The sequence below is a fragment of the Scomber scombrus genome, chromosome 3, assembly GCF_963691925.1.
Source record: "Scomber scombrus chromosome 3, fScoSco1.1, whole genome shotgun sequence".
Taxonomy (NCBI): domain Eukaryota; kingdom Metazoa; phylum Chordata; class Actinopteri; order Scombriformes; family Scombridae; genus Scomber; species Scomber scombrus.
The window spans coordinates 9,194,087-9,214,758 of NC_084972.1; the positions used below are offsets into that span (position 1 = coordinate 9,194,087).

General features: G+C 41.1%; 1 protein-coding gene across 1 annotated transcript; it reads left to right on the forward strand.

The window, feature by feature from the left end:
• The first annotated feature begins 425 nt into the window (after positions 1-425).
• sfmbt1 (Scm like with four mbt domains 1) lies at positions 426-20,592 on the forward strand. The gene is made up of 21 exons (XM_062415500.1): positions 426-506; positions 4,659-4,716; positions 4,828-4,922; positions 5,858-6,101; positions 7,102-7,190; positions 9,198-9,450; positions 10,551-10,648; positions 10,822-10,923; positions 11,262-11,421; positions 11,594-11,676; positions 12,681-12,807; positions 13,889-14,002; positions 14,178-14,220; positions 14,321-14,388; positions 14,505-14,644; positions 14,860-14,969; positions 15,348-15,523; positions 17,167-17,345; positions 17,465-17,689; positions 18,341-18,469; positions 18,634-20,592. The coding sequence occupies exons 2-21, from the start codon at positions 4,692-4,694 to the stop codon at positions 18,772-18,774; spliced, it is 2,601 nt and encodes an 866-aa protein (XP_062271484.1). The 5' UTR covers positions 426-506; positions 4,659-4,691; the 3' UTR covers positions 18,775-20,592.
• The last annotated feature ends 80 nt before the right edge of the window (positions 20,593-20,672 follow it).

Sequence of the window (20,672 nt, forward strand, 5' to 3'; positions counted from 1 at the left end):
GCTCAAACATGAACTAAGTGTTGATTCCACTGGGGATAACAATCCTCTAACGACTGATGAGGAGAGCCCTCCCTGTTTATATGAGAATGAACGGAAACCATTCTGCTTTTCCCCCTTTTCTTTTGTGCGTGTTCTAGATATTGCTCTTGATATTTTATTGTGTGTGTGAAGATGGAAGTCGGTGTGTGATGTAGCCGGGCTCAGAGGCATAGGCGGCAGAACATGCGCAGTGGCCGTTTGTGCCATATTGGAAGGAGGTCGTGAACGAGAGCTGTGTCAAGCTGGCGAGACGCTGCCGGAGCTTCACCGGATGTGTCGCTGTTTCCCCCTCCACACTAAAAGCCTCGTTTTTGCTTTGACGACTTCGGTGACACAAAGTCGGTTTACTTTGAAACGCTCGGCCGGGGATCCCGTTTTTCACTCCTGGGTGCTTCACACTGCTGCGAGCGAGCTGGCGAGGAGAGGATCGGCATCTAAAAAAACCGACTTGGAAAAACTACTTAACGGTAAGAGACGAATTTTGCGACTCAATATTCACTTGCTCCGTGCTGTTTGTTACACATTCCTAGCGGTGTTTTGTTTGGTGGTGGCGCATTCGTCTTTTTTCCCGTCTCTCAAAAAGATGAGTCGGGTTCGGTCGAGTGTAAGCGCCCTTATTGCTCGTCAGCCTGCTCTTATTGCTCAAGCCGTGACGTCCAGTAACTTGACACAGGCGGTTTCACCATGTGTCCGGTGTGTCCCGCACGATCGTAACGCATTTGGGACCTCGTGTTTATTTATTAGACAGTGGCGGGATCATTTTGGGAATCGCTCTTTTGTCATGTTCTCTTCAGTGTGAAAGTTAAGACCGTCAGCGCTGTAGTCTCTCTCTCTCTCTCTCTCTCTCTCTCTCTCTCTCTCTCTCTCTCTCTCTCTCTCTCTCTCTCTCTGCAAAGCCACTGCGTTAATGGCCCATCTCTGTTTCTGAATGCTGCGGTTAGTCTATGCAAACGGTGCAATCTTAAACCAGTTACAGTTCAAGAATTGTATGGAAATTTCCAGTGATCTGCCCTTCAATAACTCCGTATATTTATACTGTCGAGGTCTTACATAATAAAGGTTGCACGACCTCAGCCGATTAGTGTTTCTGTGGCTCTCACCTAAACAAACTCCGTCGTTTGTAAACGTGTTTCGCGTCTGCTTTATCAGGGTTGATAAACAAGGTGATGCACTGAAGGTTGTCATTTTTTGTTGTTGTGATTACCCACGTTGACTTATTGCAGCCCTATTTTGCCTTGTGTTTCTTATAACTTCCCTATTGTGCAACTTGGTTGATCGGCTGCTGGCAGCGCTGCTCCCGTTGTTGACGTGCCGGTACAACGGGACCGAGCAGCGTTAATGCAACTGGATCAAATAGCATTTTATATAGGTTATGCACGCCGTGTGGGTGAACTTTGTGTTTTTCCTCATCTTATTACCTTGTTTGCTCTCCAGCTACTTGACAGAGCAGAGGTCAGGTTGGCAGAGCTGGTGGATTATCATGCACTGAGCAGTTGGTGTTCAGTGCAACCCTTTGTTGGCAACCATAATATCCATATTCATGCCAAACTCATCCACAACGCCTTGGCAAGTGGAAGTCATCGTGTTTTTAAAAGCTGATGGGAACAACCTCTGACAGCACAGTAATTCATGTTCCCAATTTGATCCAAACATACTATTTTTTATCAGAAGTGCCTTGAAATATAAACCCACATCAACTTTATTTAGCTGCCTTTTAATGGGTAATTTCACCCCACATTATTTCACCTCCAGTGTTGGTGTCCATCCATGCAGCCTGATAGTTTAGATTTTACATGCTCAGGGGTTGAGTCACCAGTCTGTAAGATTTATGCCACCACCCTAATATAATAATCTAATATATATAATGGATGGAATTTAATTTGTGGTGCTCACAGGACCAAAAACATTGCTTTTGAAATATGAAGTGGCAACAGCTGCACCTGTTATTCGAGATAAACCACAGATTTTACTGGAAACTGTTTTCATTGGAACTACTTTCCATCGAAGAAATAGTTCCTAGGAAGACTATGCACAGAGAGGACTGCTGAGTATTTATAGTTTTATGGACACAGCATGCTTCCTGTTGAATTTCAAGCATCAAAACAATAATTGAATCACTTCCGTTGAATTTTGGGAGGAGACAGAAGTTCCAGAGACTGATATATTAAAACTAAAACTACCTGCTTGGCTTGTTAGTGCTATAAGAAAGTGAGAAAATATATATTTGTAATTTGGATGACTCAACTTTAAGCTCTTTGTGTCACAGATTCACTGTGACTCTTCTCCAGTGCATCTACTGTAGCTTTCTGCACTAAACCTTTCATTTATCTCTCCTTCATCACAATGACAAATTCACAACACTTGCCACGGTATAAAAACTGTAATAAATTTAAAGAAAAGCAAACAGGTGCTCTTCTGAAAACAGGTTTTATTTATATGTACGAGTATGGACGCTTGCAGGACGACATACTCATTTTCCACTATATTTCCCTCTACATTACAGATTATAATGTCATCTCATATCAGTTAGGAGCGGCTATTAAATAATGTTTCAGCTGCTAGTTTCATTTCATTGAAAGTGGACTTTAACTTTATTTCCTGGAGAAGCTGCACTGTGTGTGTGAACGTGTGTGTGTGTGTGTGTGTTTTGTCGGACTGTATTTCCTGCCCAGAGACCTCGTAGCTTTAAGAAAGCTTGTTTAGAAATGCTCAATTGCATGCTAAGTGCTGATGAGAATATGATTCAGTTAGTTGCTTGTAAAGAGGATGTTATGTGGATCTCATTTGTCTGCGAGTGCTTCTGTGTGTGTGCGTGTCTATGTGTGTGTTTGCTTGTGTGGGTGTGTGCACATTTGGCCCTTTCTCTTTCAGGTTCAGTCAGAGACTCGGGCAGTGCAGAGAGATTCAGGCTGACTGCTGGTAGCTGTGGTCCACGCAGACCATTAACTGCTTATGAAACAGGGGAAGTTGCTTTTCTTCCTGTATGCTCGTACAAACTGAAGCTGTGCTGCTCTACAAAGTTAAGTGTTGCACAAAAACCAAAAGCACTTGCAGCCCATAAGTTTGAGTAAATCTTAAAAGCTTGTCTACGGACATTTCAGAAAATGGATATCAGAAATGGTACAATCAATATACAATTTAAAGGTATTACAACAGAGACACAAGCACTATTTTTTATTATTTTGTGGATTGATTCGGTTAGATTTTCTTTGCAAGTTGCATCAGAAACATTCACAAATGGAGGAAAAGTGCTGTAGAAATTTCAGTTAACTTGTAGAAAGTAGATAGAAATATACAAAGAAGTAGAATCAACTTATCACTATCATAAATGAGCTAATATGTAAAAAAGCTGAGCATCAGGTGTTAGAAAGCAACCTTTAAACTTTCCAACATCTGTCTCAGCTCTTTTTTTTCCACTCTTATGTCAGGAGTGTGACCCCAATGGGACAATGAGGCCCTGTGGTGTGTATGTATGTGCTTGGAGGGAGGGTGAGAAAGACAGAAGGAGTCTGGGGCAGGGTCGCGGCTGAAAGGCGGCGTTGCTCCCGGCGGAGCACGGGGGTCGTGGTGGCAGCCCGTTGGCCGGGAGGGGGGTGGTTTCTGATGCTTTAATAGAGACGTCAGACACCACAAAGACGGGCTTGACAGGCCGGCTGAATGGAGTTGCCGTGACAGAGCAGCTTTCCTCACCGTCCCATACATACACCTCGCTCTCCGCTGTCGTCACGCCCGGCGCTCCCTTCTTTCTCATTCATGCCATCTCTCTTGTTGCATTAACTTATTTCATCTCACAATGCTGCGGGTCAGTTTGATGTGTCAGAGTTTGATGCGTGTGTCCACATTCATGACAGGGCTCTATTTGAAACTTCACTTCCATGAAGCAGAAGGCATAATATTACGGCTTTTTAAAAGAGATGAGCCCAGAAATAAGTGAACACAAGTAGAGGTGAGGCTGGATGAAATTAGCATAGTTTCATATATTTCCTGATCGCGTACCATCTGGTGTGTTACTTTGGCGGTAGTCTGTGCTGCTCTAATGAATGGTAAAAATGTATTCCGTAATCAGTGATTTTATTCACTGCTTCTCCTGTTTTGTAGTGACAGAGTCAAGAAGCAGATAGAGGCACTTGAATATTGATGTAGCGGCTTAAGCAAAGATTTGGTATCTTGACAACTCTATTATGAAAACCCAGCAGACCTTGATTTTAAAATGGCTAAAAAAATCCAATCAAATGCAACTCTATTTAATTTTGGCCTCGGAGCAGGGTTTGCATATTAAGGCTGTTGAATTCTCTTGCTAGTTAGTGTCATAGTTGCTGGCATATTAAGTTATGATGTAAATAAAATATAAGAATATCTTATACTATTTATACATTATTATTTGTGTGAGAGTGTATAAGAGTGTGAGAGTAAGTAAGGGTAAGTTTTTGTCACAGTTTCCAGCTCTTTTTTTGAGTTCTACAGATAGTGGTTTGATTTATCACAGGCTGTGAGGAAGGTGGCATTTCTATATGTCCCCGCCTCAACTGTATTTTTTTTTGCTGTTGCCAGAGTTTTGGACCGGCGCTCACTCGTTTACTCCCGCTGGATAATAACCCTCCTTCTCTGTTCCTCCGCAGAGCTCCTAGTCTTGACCTTGAGGGGGCACCAGCATGAGTCAGGAGTCACTGGAGTCTGGTAAGAAGGATTCTGTGAACAGCTGCGTGAAATGAGTAAGATAAAATGTTGGAAATCAGGTTGGAAAAGAGAAATGTGTTCTGTGAACACGCGTGTGTGTGTGTGTTCCAGATGGAGACTCTGCTCAGGATGTGTCTGACTTCAACTGGGATGACTACCTGGAGGAGACTGGAGCCGTGTCTGTGCCCCATCACGCCTTCAAACATGTGGGTTCTAACTACCTTGAAGGCATTTGTATTAGCCTTGTACCAGCTATTCATAATCAATAGCTTACGTTCTGTGTTTACTGAGCTCTCTAATCAGCACTAGTTAGCTCTAAACTATCTATCAAAACTGAACTCACCACTGAAACATCTGGAATGCGTCAGTGAGGAGAGCTCTTTGTAATGTGGAAACTGGTCACTAAGAAACTAAGCCTACTAAGAAACAACATCCAGTTGTTAAGGAATCAACAGTATAAACAGAGAAGTCACTGTAGCATCACTACTTTTAACTCATTCATACTCTTACCTGCCAGTCTGGCAGTTAGGTTCAATCAGAATAATGTTGAGCTGCGACACAAGGATCAATTTCACGACTGATTCATTTTCAGATTACTGTCTTGGTTAACTGATTTATCATCACAGTTTTCTTGAGACTAAGGTGACACTTTCAAATCTTTTCAAGTCTTTTTTTTCTCCAACTAACAGTCAAAAAACCAAAGTTAATCAGTTTGCAATGATATAAAACAGAGAAAAGTAGCAAATCATCCCATTTAAGAAGCTGGAACCAGCAAAGTTTTGGAAATTTTGCTATAAAATTACTCAAATGATTAATTGTTTATCAAAATTGAACTGATTAACTTTCAGTTGATCGGATAATCAATCAAAAATTGTGAATAATGTAAGGCTGATGTTCTTATAACATGCTAGTCTTATGAATCTTAGTATATCCGTATAATCACAGTGTTAAATGTTTGAGTCTTATATTTTGTATGCATTTATAAACTTTTGTAATTTGTCCTTTTTTACTTCTCATCTTTCTTTGTGAACTGAGAACACTACTGAGAACTATGTCTACACACAATATAACATCCACCAGTCTATCCAGCTGTGTGCAAATCAAGTGAATGACTCCATGTGTTCTTCTGTCCCTGTCTCAGGTGGACCAGGGCCTGCAGACGGGACTGACTCCAGGCATGAAGCTGGAGGTGTGTGTGCGCTCGGAGGCTGACAGTCCTTACTGGGTGGCCAGCATCATCACTACATGTGGCCAGCTGCTGTTGCTTCGCTACGAGGGATACCAGGATAACCGGAGCGCTGACTTCTGGTGTGACATCATGACGGCAGACCTCCACCCTCTTGGATGGAGCCGCCAACATGGCAAGCCCATGAGAGCCCCTGAGGGTGAGTTACGGCTGGAGTTTGCATAGTCAGGAGATGGTCAGGAGAAGTCAAGTTTTATTCCTTTTTTCTGTGAGTGCTTCAGGGATAAGTCTGGTTGTGCATGTATAGGCTCTGCAGTGGAGCGAGTAAACAGTTTTTCTATAGTTGTATTCTCTGTATATTTTTTCAAAAGACTGTCTGGTGGTGGAACTCTTTCCACACTTTCCGTTTAGCACAACAAGGAGTAATGAATGTTTCTGTTCTCCTGATACACTGATGGCACAGATGCCCGGAGGTGAAACGCTTTTGTTTCCCTTCTGATGTTCTAGTTTTATAAAATATAGTCTGTCTGAAAAGTGCAAAGCAGAAAAGAGCCTCGTGGTTTTTGATGCCTCAAGCGGAAGCAGTGATTTTGGTTATTTTCAATAAATGCCACCTAATTAGCACTTGACTTGAAGTGGGGTTGTATGAGGACTACAGTCAGTGTATTACCTGCAGTAGATTTGGGTCGACATGCTCCTACTATTGAGAAGCAGGCAGGAGTACTGGCACAGAAGAAACAAAACATATTTTTGCCACCTAAAATAGGCACACTTAAACAAATCAGTATCAGTTTAAGTGTACACTATATTTAGACCTTTCCTTTGGCACCACATTTTCTGAACCATAGAACTTCCATAATCTTACCCATGACACTCATTGTATTACACCGCAGTACAGCTGATTGTGTCAGTGTGCAAAAATCCAAACTATCCCTTTAAAAACAGTGACGTGTTATTAAATTGAATACCAGAGCAGTAACACTAGATTTGCCTGTTTAAAATGTGGTAGGTGCATGAGACAGTCTGATACGCCAGATGCAAGTTGTTTGCATAATACTACTAGCAATGATAATCTATTATGTTCAATGAATTCTGGTAGATATCCTTATTTCAAAGCAGATGTGGGTTGGGCAGGATCCTTAGCCCACTTGGCAGGTTGGCTAACGAAATGTGCGCTTTGTGTGTATGATCCACCTCAGGTGTGCGTGAGAAGCACCAGGACTGGGAGGCTCTGCTGGAAAAGGCCCTGGCTGAGGAGTGCAGCGTACCTGCCAGCCTGCTGGAGTTGGTAAGTCAGAGGAACAGAGCAGAGCCACTTCCACATTAATATGTTTTCCTGCTTTCCATGCTATTTTAAAAGGAAAACGATCTCCGTCCACACAAGCGTTTTAGTTTCATTGCAGAAATAATCTCCGTCCATAATAACACGCCTGACCATTGAATGACCATTCATTTACACTGGGCAAATAATAAAACAGAGGACAGGTTTTTTTATTGATTGTATTGATTATTCCGCCAGTTAAACCCCCGCTGTCACCGCTACAAGTGAAGAAAATCCCTCCTGACGAAACCAAGTTCCCTAAATGAGCCAAACACACTCCGACAAGCAAACCTCCAGACGAACTGTCGGGTGGGAAACTGACAACAAATAAGAAAAAATAACAACACCCAATCTCCATCCTGAAGCGGCTAAAACAACAGGCAGGAATCACCGTTTGAAATATAACATCACAGAAAGCAAGGAGGAGTTGAGAAAATAAGCTCTGTATGTCACGACTTGCCGCACTGGAGTTCCTTTAGAGAGGCTCCCTGACCCAGGGTGTACTGTGCAGGCCAACCCACAGTGGTGACACATTATATTATTGTCATATCTGTGACATATTCTACAGCTAAAGACATTGAAACTATAGTGGAAGTTATAATATTGCAGGTATTTTGTGACTATGACTATTAACAGATTATTTTCAATGTCTTTTTTGAGTTTAGAGACCAAATGTAAAATTGTACGTTGCCATTTAGTTGACACAACGTGCACCCAGTTCAAAATGGCCCAACTTTTTGCTAATTCAAAAATGTAAGTTGGCTCAACTGGTTCACCGCTCTTAGAGCAAGTTGGCCAAACTTCTGTACAAACTAAAATAATAAATTATCTCAACCCATTATGATGTTGGGCCAAATCATTATTTCTCTGTAGGGTCAAGTTGGCCCAAGTGTTCATAAAAAATTAAAAAATACTGCACATTAATGTTACAGTTATTATTCTTTAGTTAGTCTGCCTGATAATATGTTTTAAACAAGAATCAACTTCCAATATTTTAACAACCCAATATAACATGTTATCTCAACTACAAAAAGTTGGCTATACATTATAAAATTAATTAAGTCAACATTAATCAAGTTGACATTTTTACATTGTGGGTGTAAATGCAGAAAACGTTATTTTTGTTTTCATTTTTTAAGTTTTTAACAAACAGAAAAGTACGAGTGTCGATGAAGCATTAGAAAGCAGTCACACACATAGTTGGGCGCTAGCAGTCTTTTCTCTCAAGGCTCTGTCTGTGCCAAGAGCAATCTCCTGTATCACTACTGATTTGATTTATTTTGTCAACCTTTAAAACACTGAGTGCCATAAATAAAACTGTTGAGCATGTCACAATGAAGTCAGATTTTCACATTATTGTTTAAGTGGTGAGGCAAGATCAATAAATACAACGGACATTAGAAAAACACCAAGTTGACAGTTTTCACCCGCAGGTGATCAGAATCGTGAACAGTAGCTGTGCAGTCTTGGCCCGCCCGCGCGCACGCACACACACACACACACTTGTTGTACGGCTGTCATGTTTGCTTTTGTTTCCTTCTTGTTTTAGTGTCCTTGTAGTGCAGATTCAAATCTGTAAGAACTGGCTGTTTGTCATGCCCACGTTGAAATGTGAATAGAATGTTTCAAAAATTATTGCAATAAATGTGAATTTGGATCAAATAAGACTTTATATCTATAAGTCATGCACACATATCCTGCATGAAGCCGCAAGTCTGCAAAAAACAAAGCTATGAGCTTTTATTTACAGCGCTGAGGCTGTGCCATTTAAAGCAGATTCATATAGGAACTGCCTGTGAAATTCCTTAGAGCCATTAGTTAGCTTTCAGTGTCTGTGCTTCAGTTCTGCCACTTAGTCATGCAGCGCATTTCTCTCCAAGTACAAATTCTTTGCCTTGCCTAGGCATGTGTTCATTTGTGTTTGTGTAAATGTGCACTATTAGCCTCTCATTTACCTCTCCTTCCTCATCCTAGCCCCAGCGAGGTAGAGACCCAGTGGAGCTCCTGTGTGCAGGCTGCTATGTGGAGCTCCAGGACAGTGTTGATCCGGGGTTGGCCTGGGCTGCCGAGGTGGAGGAGAACGTCGGGGGAAGGCTGAAGCTGCGCCTGGTAGGCACCGAAGGCCTCCCAGACACGCCTGCAACCCTCTGGCTCTTTTACCTCCACCCACGCCTCCACCCACCCGGCTGGGCTAAAGAGCACGGCTGCACCCTCAGGCCTCCCTCAGGTCAGTTGCATTGACACGGGTCAAGTCTTATATTTAGAAACAAAAGGAAGAAAAGGAAAGAGGATTTCTAGATTTTGAGGTTTACTGCAAAAGCAGGCATGAATACTGGTTGCTGATGGAAAGACTCATGAAGAAGCCAATCATGAACTGGATGCAGGTCCAATTATGTGTAATGACCCTATTATTATTTTTTACACTATGTTATTCATCTTGAACCACTGAATCCAATTTTTTCCTTTTCTAATATAACTCATATTTATTTATTACTGTTTACTTAATCAGATATGTCCTTTTTCTTCATTTGCCATGTTATTTGCAACTCACTGTTTTGTGAGTTGTATTAAGATTTTACCATACATTTTACATATGCAAAGTAATATAGACTGATGTGCCTAATGGGATCGTTTCCCACTAGACCTTTAAATTGATTTTGCATGCCGGATAAGACGTATCATTGTTTTCAAGTCCCTGGATCTGCAAGTACTTTTCAAGTGGACAAGTTTGTTAATATGCAAGATGTAAGAAGCACCGTAGGCTATATCTCTCCCCTAACACTGCTGATTTACCCTCTGGTACCAGTGCAGCTGAAGCCCTATTGATATGAAATACTAGACTTTTGCTTTAGTTGTGGGAGTGCTTTTGCAAATAATAACAGAATATAGTGAGCAGCAGCAGTAGGGGTGCATAAAACTGATTTGGAGAAAAAAAAAATTAGAATAAAACATGGCCTGTTTATATGAGTTGTATTTTATGATTTAATTAAAGAATGGGGAAGATAGACTGGCTTTTTTAAAGGTTCAGACGTATTACCTCTGCATAACATCATGTTTGTAAGGCATTGTGGAACCGAGGGCCCTGGGATAAGAAGTTTTTGTTGTGTAGTTGCAACATTGTAGAGGACAACATTGATTTTTTTGAGGGGGGTGGGGAGGGCTTGTTTAATTAACTGTGGGGATCTGGTTTTTTGTGTATGTGGAGGGTTAGATAGAACAACAAGCTGTGTGTTAACTTAAGCATCCCTTTGAAAATTCAGTTATGCAAATATACTCAGTCAACAGGTTTTTGCACTTCAGCAGCTGATTCGTGTGTATTTGTTTCAGATCTGTTGGCCTTGCGGACAGAGGAGGAGTGGCGGGAGGTGATACAGAGGATCAGCGACCTGCCTCAGGATGAAGCTCTGACTGCAGAGCTCAGTAAGGTACTGCCAACATTGCTCTCATTTGCTCTTCTTGATCTGAACTTTTTTTTGTGCTTATCCCCCAGTTAAGATCTGATTTAAGTGTGCATTAGGCAAAGAGTTGTGACATTCTATTTTAACACATTTCTAAGAGTTGTTGAAAATGACTCCGCGTATATGTGTTGTTGTCTCAGGATCAGCCCACCATCGCTGCTCATTCTTTCACGGAACGGATGAAATTAGAGGCTGTTGACCCTGCTGCTCCTATTTCCATCAGGCCCGCCACTGTCACCAAGGTAACAGACTTTTTATATCAAATCTGTCTCTCCTACGCTGCTTTTTTTACCCCGTTTGTTGTTTACCTTCCTTAGTTATTTTTCTTTTTTCAATACCAAACTGTCTTTACCTAGTCAAGTTCATAGCTAGAAAATGATCACCTCCTGGGCTTGAACATAATTAAAAGTTCTTCTATTAAGCCACAGAGCCCTGCAGATCTTGAGTTAACGATCCACTCGACGCATTCTTTAGGGGGACACAGAGAAGCAAAACAGACGTTTAGAAGAGAGATGACTTTTCAGCTGTCAGTTTGGAGCGTCTGCAGCTGTCACAAAATGACCCTCTCTCTCCAATTCAGGTGTTTAATGAGCAGTACTTCCTGGTGACCATGGATGACCTTTGTGGTATGGAGGAGTCAGAAGGTGCTGGGCGCTCCTTCCTGTGCCACAGAGACAGTCCAGGGATCTTTCCCGCTCAGTGGAGTCTAAAAAACGGGCTCCCTCTCAGCCCCCCACCAGGTTTGCTTTGTCATGTGTTTCTCCTTTTTATATAAGCTTTTAAATTAAGGGATGACGTATGATTAGCTAACTCATCCTGCCTTTTTTTTCTCTCTCTGTCCACTTTTTTCCCTTAACTGCCTCTTTCTTACATTCCCTCTTTATTCCTCTCTATTCATTTTATCCTAAACAGGATACCAGGGTCCAGACTTTGACTGGGCAGATTACCTGAAACAGTGTGAGGCCGAGGCAGCTCCTCAGCATTGCTTCCCGACTGTAAGTCACCACTGCTTTTCTTTTTACACCAGGTTCACGACTCGTCTCGTGTCCGGTGAGCCATAAAGAAACCAACCATACCATCTTTGCCAGAGCACTGGTCATTGTATACAGACCCGGCTTGTGCGATTTAATATAATAAACAGGTTAGAGAAGACTTTTCACATTAAAATTAAGAGACGATGCTCCTCTAAAGGAATTGTATCAGCCTACAGAGTGTGATAATTGTAACCAGCTTGAAACAGGGATGGATTTGGTGCTGAGAAAGCGCAGCACTGATCAGCCTCGTTTTGGGGAAACACTGCTGTAACAAATCACTGAGGTTCTCTACAACATACAGCAGAAGTGTAAACATCACAGCTGGAGGGATTTTTTCCATTTGTAATCTTTTAGCTTCATACTTTGGAGGAATTATGTTTTTTATTTTGCTATCCAATCCCATTCCACTGGGCAGGAGGTTAGACACACAAACAGCATAGAGCATCCAGTTATTATAACACCCTGTGCAGACTCCCTATGGTATATCACATCAAGACATCAACATTAAGTTAGGATATTTGTCACCGAGGATGATGATGAAAAGATTTTATGACATTGTTGCCGCCATGACTGCCCCGGTCCCTAGCGTCCTTGCCTTGTGGAGGGTTGGCTCTCTTCTCTGTGGCGCTGCCGGCTACTGAAATTCTCCTGGTGGCAATACAGCTGGAACGTGACACAGCCATGCCTCGATGAAATCAAGGCATAACATTTGCCTTTCATAAATGAAAAACTGTAGATGACTGACAGCATAATCGAATGTCAGTGATGAAGCCATGTTTCTACAAAGTGATGTAAACAGATGGTCCAGTGTGACTTTCCTCCCTTTACCAAAGAAAGAAATATGTAGCGTTTTCAAAATGGACAAAAAAATCATTCAACACAACCGTTCCTCCACTGTGGAATAGCTCTCAAGTTTTCTTTTCTCTCTCTTTTTCTCTCTCTCTTTCTCTCTGTTTACCCGCCAGGAGCAGTGTGACCACAGCTTCAAAGAGGCCATGAAACTAGAGGCGGTCAACCCGCTGTCCCCAGAGAACATTCACGTGGCCACAGTCACTAAGGTCAAAGGGCAATACATTTGGCTCAGCCTGGAAGGTGAGAGCAGGCACTGAAAGAATGTGTTTACCTCAGATGATGAAAGCAGATACAAATTAACGTCTAACTTATGTGAGGTCTCACAGCACATTTGCAGCAGTGACATGTAGAGCATGAACCTGTTGTTTGTAGATCTAACCAGAGCGTCCACACTCTCCAGCGGAGCAGATGATTTTTCTCTCTTCTGTGAAGAAGAGAGGACTTTTAGATAAATAGATTATAGCAATTCACACCAGCGCACACACATAATCACTGCTTTGGAGATTAAACAAGTCTCCTAGAGAGGCAGAAATGAACACTACACACACAGACACAACATTTTAATGCCCATAAGTATTTAACTATGTCTCTATTACATTAAATGTTTAACTAAATAAGCAAAACAAAGTTAAATATAGAAAAAAATCCTTAATTATAAGTTAAGCACTCAGAAACTTGAGGAGGTAGTCTCTTGAAGTTGGCGGTTCAAAGCAGATTTGATTGACTTAGGACAACAGCCACACAACCTTGTAGATTCTTCTCTAGTTAAATTTTGATTTGTTGTCTCTCCTACTCAGCCCTACTGACTCCTAAACTGTGAGAGTTGTACAATGAAATCTGTTATGTGAAACAGGCAGTATGGCTAATATTGTTGGTTTGGGATTAGGTTTTCTGGGTCGCTAAGGTGCATTAATATGGCTGAGGTATACAAATGGACGTGTGTGTGGGTTTTTTTTTAATGTTGCGTTTATGTGTGATTTTTTTAAAGAACAGATAAATCTCCATAATATCTGAACAAGTAAAAGAAAAATGTGATTTGTGTTTTCTCTGTATAATACTGATACAAACTTGTCATATTTTTTTTTTTAAAGAAGAAGTGTATGTGTTATTTCATTATAGTGTGAACAGATCAAGACAGCAAAATGTGTTTCATCTATGACATGAAAGGATTTTGATTATGAAGGAAATTATTATAACTCAAAAGTTAAGTTCATTTTTAGAAATGCAACATCATTACAAGATATAATGTTGTCCTTTTTGCTTTAGCTGCACAGCGTGTGTCGGAAGTGACTTTCTAAAAGCTTTGTGTGTTTTTGTCCAGGACTGAAACAGCCCATGCCAGAGCTGATAGTTCAAGTCGACTCCCTCGACATCTTCCCTGTCAGCTGGTGCGAGACAAACGGCTATCCGCTCGTCTACCCCATCAAGCCCTCAGGTACAAAGCATGAGTCATCACACTGAACTGTCAAGGTCTTCACACATTTGCTTTAATGATACATTAACTAACGATCTGACAAACGTAATACAATCTTTTTTCACCCTGGCCTTCAAATTAGTGACACATTGTAATTATGTGACTGGGCACACATTAGTCTCTCTTTGTTTTTCAGTTGAGAAAGAGAGGAAGATTGCTGTTGTTCAGCCTGAGAAACAGTGAGTATAAGATGAGGTGTTGATAGTTTTGTGGGTTTGAATGGATCAGGTTCAGCAGCTTTTCAATATCTGACTCTGATCTTTTTCATCGCTTTAACAGCAGAGCTCCACCGAAGTCATCGTCGCCTGACAGCGTCAAGCAGCAGATGTCAAACCAGTCAGAGACAGGTAGGTGTTATGTCTCAGGTTTCATTGAAGGAGCCCAAACTGCGACATACTGTATATTCAATTGTGTGTTCAGTGTTTGTTCCATTATTTGTTTCTTTTTCTGTGTCCACGTGCAGTCCAGGGGAACGGGAAATACTGCAGCCCCAAGATCTACTTCAACCATCGTTGCTTCTCCGGGCCTTACCTTAACAAGGGACGCATTGCCGAGCTGCCTCAATTCATCGGTCCTGGAAACTGTGTTCTTGTGCTCAAAGAGGTGAGATAGGCTACTAGAGCTGTTAGTCGTATGAACTGAACTACATTTCAAAGGTGATCCGTGATTTGCGTTTTGTTGTGAGTTCTTTCGATATTTACTTGAAACAAAGTGAGCTGCATTGGAGGTGCCTTAATGCCCTTTTCTGACCCCCCCCCAACCCACCAACTTGCAGATAACCTTTAATTGTCGCATTTCTATGCACGTCTTGTATCCAGGTATTGACTCTGCTGATAAACTCGGCATACAAACCCAGCCGCGTGTTGAGAGAGCTGCAGCTGGATCAGGAGAGCCGTTGGCAAGGCCATGGAGAGACACTCAAAGCCAAGTGAGAGGAAACACCATTTAATCTACAGCTCCAAATTCTCATATGCTGAAGAAAACCTGCAGGAATACTAGAAGTGGTCACAGCTGGCCTATTTTAGGGCACAAGCTGGATTAGAAATGTACTTGAAACATAAATGGAAGTAAATATCTGCACACCGGCCCAGCACATGTTTCTGCTACTTCATTAAAGCAATCATTTAGCAGACAGCATCTGGGTTACTTTTAAGTGAGGCTTGCTACTGTAGTTGTAACAACCTTGTTAGATTAAAGCTGAACTTTATGGGAGCTTTTGAAAGCCTACCCATTTTTTGAACTAATATTTTGTAAGAATATGAAATTTGATCACTACAGTTCTAAACTGCCTCTCTTCATATATCAGGTACAAAGGAAAGAGTTACCGAGCCACGGTGGAAATAGTCCGCACTGCAGATCGTGTGGCAGACTTCTGTAGGAAAACCTGCATCAAGCTAGAATGCTGCCCAAACCTGTTTGGACCTCGAATGGTTCTGGAGCGCTGCTCGGAGAACTGCTCTGTCCTCACCAAGACCAAATACAGTAAGTGGTTTACACAACTAGAGACGGTTGTCTAGCCTTGATTTATCAGGCGATAATAATAGAGATGATTAATCATAAGTAGCTTAGAAATGTGTTAATCTGCGTGTCATACGTGACCTTAATTCTAAACAGTAATTTAAACTTGCTCTCATTTAGTACCAATCCACTGTGATAAATATCTCCTTGTTCAGAAACCTTTGGTAGTCTTCATTTGTGTTGCACATGAATAGAAATGAGCGATGGATGCATAAATGCCTTCTTAATGATTACAGAGGTTTTGTGAAGTAGAGTAACGGGAGAAATGTAAATCAGAAATTGGAAAAACCTTTCACAGGCAAAGAATAAGCAGGTGTTGGGTGCAGAAATATGTTTCAGAATTGACCTCTTTCATTTTCTGCTGAAATATTCCGACAGCACAAAGTCGCATATTTTGTTGATGTGTTTACTCGTCGTGCACCGCAGTGTTGCTGTTAAGGAACTGATGCAATTTGATAGCAACTGGGGAATAATTACTCTTTCTCTTTTGTCTTTTATGTTTTCATATAACTCCAGACAGTACATATCCTCCATAGACCTGAGGGGTATTCCATCAACAAAGCCAAAAAAGCGACACTTACTTGAAAAAACCAAGCTTGAATTAACAACAACCTTCACTTGAGACTCAAGCTGTCCTTCTAAAACAGTTTAAATGTGTCTAGTCAAGGTTAAGCCTAGCCACACTTGAGTAAGCGTGCAGTGTCTGCATTCACAGAGTATATAAACAGCCCAGAACAGTCGATTGTTGAAAAGAAGATACTGTGTCAGAAAAAGAAGGAAAACTAGAGCGGTGTTTGTCTCCCCTTCAGCAGAACAGGCAAAGAGGGAGATGATTCTTTCCTAAGATTTCTTCCCCTCTTTATATGGTCATAAGCTTTGAGGAGACTGCGTTTTTCATAGAGAGACTTTCATCATGATTTCAACACAGCAGAAGGTCATGGTTTGGGCTTTATTTCATTTTCTTTTTGTCTTCACAGTTTGAGCAAAATGAGTGAGTGAATAAATAAATAAATAACTTCAAAACGTCAGCACACTTTTATTTCTTAAATTATACACATAAGCTTTTAAATAAAAGGGTTTCCTCCAAAACGACAGTGACCATGAATGAAATGCGATCAACTGAATAGCTATTTTCGTAAAAGGCCCTCACAGTTCAACACAGACATGACAAAAGTGATGCAAGCGCGGGAGCTTGCTTCCACCCGTCGTACACACTTTGACACACAGCTAAATTTAGCTTGACAGTTAACCTACCGCGGAGCAGGGCAGTACTGCTATATAAGTTGCCGTGGTTACTGAAGAGGAATACGTAAAAACCACAATAAAGGAACTCTCACTTGAATTAGCGAGACTTGTCAAGCCTTTTCTTTTACCTAGCTTGATGGAACACCCCTCTGCTTTCACTGCATATTTTTCAGTTCTTTGGCTTCAAAATTGTCATATTTAAAAGCATGAAATTTAGTTTGATTCATTTAGTCCTTCAATTTTGTAAATAGTTTATTGTCATTGCCACGGCAAAGTTCCCATCTATCTCTACCATATGCATTAAAATCCATCAGGCATGTCAGATGCAGCATGAAAAAGTAAGCCTGTTGTCTTGTCACCAGCATATTACTATGGAAAAAAGAAGAGTAAACGTGTCGGCCGTCCTCCCGGAGGCCACTCCAACCTGGAGGGTGGAGTGAAGAGAAGAGGGAGGAGGAGGAAGAGAAGGAAGCAGCTTTTTGTCCACAAGAAGAGACGCTCCTCAGCCTCAGTTGACAACACACCTGCTGGGTCTCCACAGGTGACACGCGTGTATTTTCTTCACTGAGCATTATATTAAAGATCATTGTTAACATTTTTAACTCCCCCGCATGTGATTTCATTCTCTGCTAATAGACTGTTTGCCTCCTTATTTTGCAGGGCAGTGGAGAGGAAGAAGATCTGGATGAAGATGACTCCCTGAGTGAAGACACTGGCTCTGAACTGCAGGATGATCTCCAAGATGATTCCGAACCATCGATCGGGAAGTCTCAGCCCACCACGCCAACACCTTCCCCACCAGCAACACCAAGGCCCACACGCCGGCGCCGGAAACCCCGCTCACCCTCTTTCTCTGATGATGAGAATCGCCCACCTTCACCAAAGGTAATGAAAGACTTGAAGAATTAAACAAGAGTAACGCTACATCAAAAGATCAAAAGTCAAAGGATCATTTAAGTGAGTAGGATTCATCCTCTGGGGACCATGAACATCTCTATTAAAGTAACATGACAATCCATCCCATAGATATTTCAGTTCGGACCAAAATGGTAGAACAACCAACCAAATGATATTGCCATCTCTCGAGCCATGCTGCTAGTATAGATAACAACTTTTCAATTAACAATTTTCTATCCCTTATCAATTGCTGGAAATATTCCCAGAAAACAGTGCACCTGTAATTCAAATCCTAGTATGCAGGCATAGATTAAGATTTGTTTTGTTTTGGGTTTTTTTTTTTTGCACAATCCCAGCCCTCTACCCCTTCCATCAAAAACACCTGCCTTGAACTTCCTAACACGTCGGTTGTATTTCTGAATGGTATGCCTTTTCCTGTCTCATCATCCCGCTTTAAGAAAACAAGATTCTGTTTCACTGTGATGTGAACTTGCTCGAAACAGCAAATGAGGAAATTACGAGGCACAAAGAGTGCTTCTCAGAATCAGTTTTCATGGTTAAAATGAGTTGTGAGCCTCTCCAGTTCGGCTTTGAGATCTCTGTGTCGCTGTCTGACTCACCCTATTTGTGTGTTTATAGACCTCAAAGACCGAGCCTCCTCAGAAGTTGTGTCTGGACACCAGCCCCCTGGAGTGGAGTGTTACGGATGTGGTTCGCTTCATCAGGACCACTGACTGTGCACCTCTTGCACGGATTTTCTTGGATCAAGTAAGAAATAAACACTGACTTAATGGCCACTCAGGATGTGAGCTCAGTACACTCTACTGCAATAGGTGTATTATACACTTGTATCGTATCCCAAAACATGATTTTACCAGCTTTAGATAGTGTATTTCAATCTGCATCTCATACAAACTTACATGTTTTTATAGGAGATTGATGGACAGGCGCTTCTCCTGCTGAACCTCCCAACTGTGCAGGAGTGCATGGACCTGAAGCTGGGACCAGCCATCAAGCTGTGCCATCACATCGAGAGGGTCAAGCTGGCATTTTATCAACAATTTGCTACGTAGCTGACGGGGAATGAACATGGGACATATATGTATCAATGCTGAGTAAAAAGCACTGTATTTCCCATTTTGACTTTTCTAACACTGGACATCCTTTAATGAATTCTGAATCCTGCAGAATACCACGTCGTGTCAGAAGAGCGTGGCGATGAGACGGACAGAGCAACATTTCCTGATCCTTGTTGTTTTTTGTTTTTTTTAAAGAACTGAAGAAGAGAGCGGTACAGGGTCACAATAGAGTCAGAAACACTTAAGGTGCTCTTAATGAAAGACACAAGTGAGGACTGAAAGAGAAGAATAAAAGGCACTCTGAAGCCTTTAAATAAGTTTAAAAGCCTGTATTAAATCCAGTGTATTTCAAGGTGTTTTATGTAAGACTTCATCAGGGTGCATGATGAATTCTGAATTGAAAGGTGTTCAAAATGAAGACTTTTAGGCTTTTTAATTTATTTGTGTGTTTTGAGCGTCTTCTATTGAGATTGATTGTTGCCACCACACCGGTGGTGCGTTGTGTCCATTAATATTTCCAGCCTGACTTGCTGTCTTAAAAAGGGATTACCACTGAATCAAAGCTTTTACATGTTATTCTATGCCCTAGAATATACAGTGTTATCTGCTAGCGAATATTTGTCTGCTTGAAGAAATGAAGTAGACTTGCCTCGTAAACTGGTGATTTACACTAAAGTCTAATTTCTGTGAAAAAGATTATCAACATTTTGGCAGAACAATACATAATCTATTAGGCACTTTAAAACAAGCATTGTTACTTACTCATGAAATCAATCTCACTGTCAAAACTCCAGTCCTTGGAGTGACAACAGATTGTCTTTTTTCTTGTGGTTTCTGGTTTTTAGATATTTATACTTTCAATAGATCATTTGACTGAATTATATAATATATATGTATATATATATAATTATAATTTACTCATCAGTTAAACTATAACTAAGTTATATAACCCTTTGCAAGTTTCCTGGATGCCAGAAATAATGCTAAACTAGAAAATACTGATATAGCAGATTTGAAACGATAGTCGTTAGTACAGGTATAAGGAATTCGATTTTAGTGTGAACACCAGACATGTATGTTAACACCATTTGCAAATATTAGCCAACTGGATTATATCAACATACAATCTTAATATTAAAAGGGGCCTTTATTTCAACAAGAGATGAAATGACTTTCTAGTTCAAGCCTCTATTTAAGAGCAGTTTACAGTGCAAGGATTCTGTACTGCAAGCACAAGCAAAACCATGCAATGTGTGGTGGTATGCAAATATGACAGTGCATGTTTGTATATAGTGTACATACTCAAATATCTTCTAGTGCAACAGGGTGAAAAGATTAGACAGGGGGAAAAATGTATTGATGAAATAATTTTCTGCATAAGCAATGTGTAAATGTCCTAAATATACAGTATATTTGCACATAATAGGCCTAAACCTTCCTCAATGTGCTTAAAACATACTCAGCTGCATCACTGGGAGAATTCTGATTATTTGAGCCATTTCATATCAATAAGTCAAATTGCTTTTACAGTTAACTTAATGTAAGCTACAATAAACGAGCAGTTTTAAAGCGAGGAGGTCTTTCTCAATATGCTTTTGTATAACAGTTTTCCCTCTTTTTTTATATCAGTTCTTGTAGTGTGATTTGCTGTATTGTGCTTGATTTTGTGTGAGAAGAAACTGGTGGTTCTTTGTTTACTCATGTGTCTAGTTACAGCTGTACTCAAAAGCAATGGGGACAGAGTTTGGTTTCATGTTTGAAGATAATAACTGCTATTTAAACAGAGGACACTGCAATAAAAAAAAAACGGTAAACCCATCAAACACGTCTCTTGGCGATTGTCCTACAAATCCCAGCATGCATATGTGTGGGCACGCAGGTCACATGACACC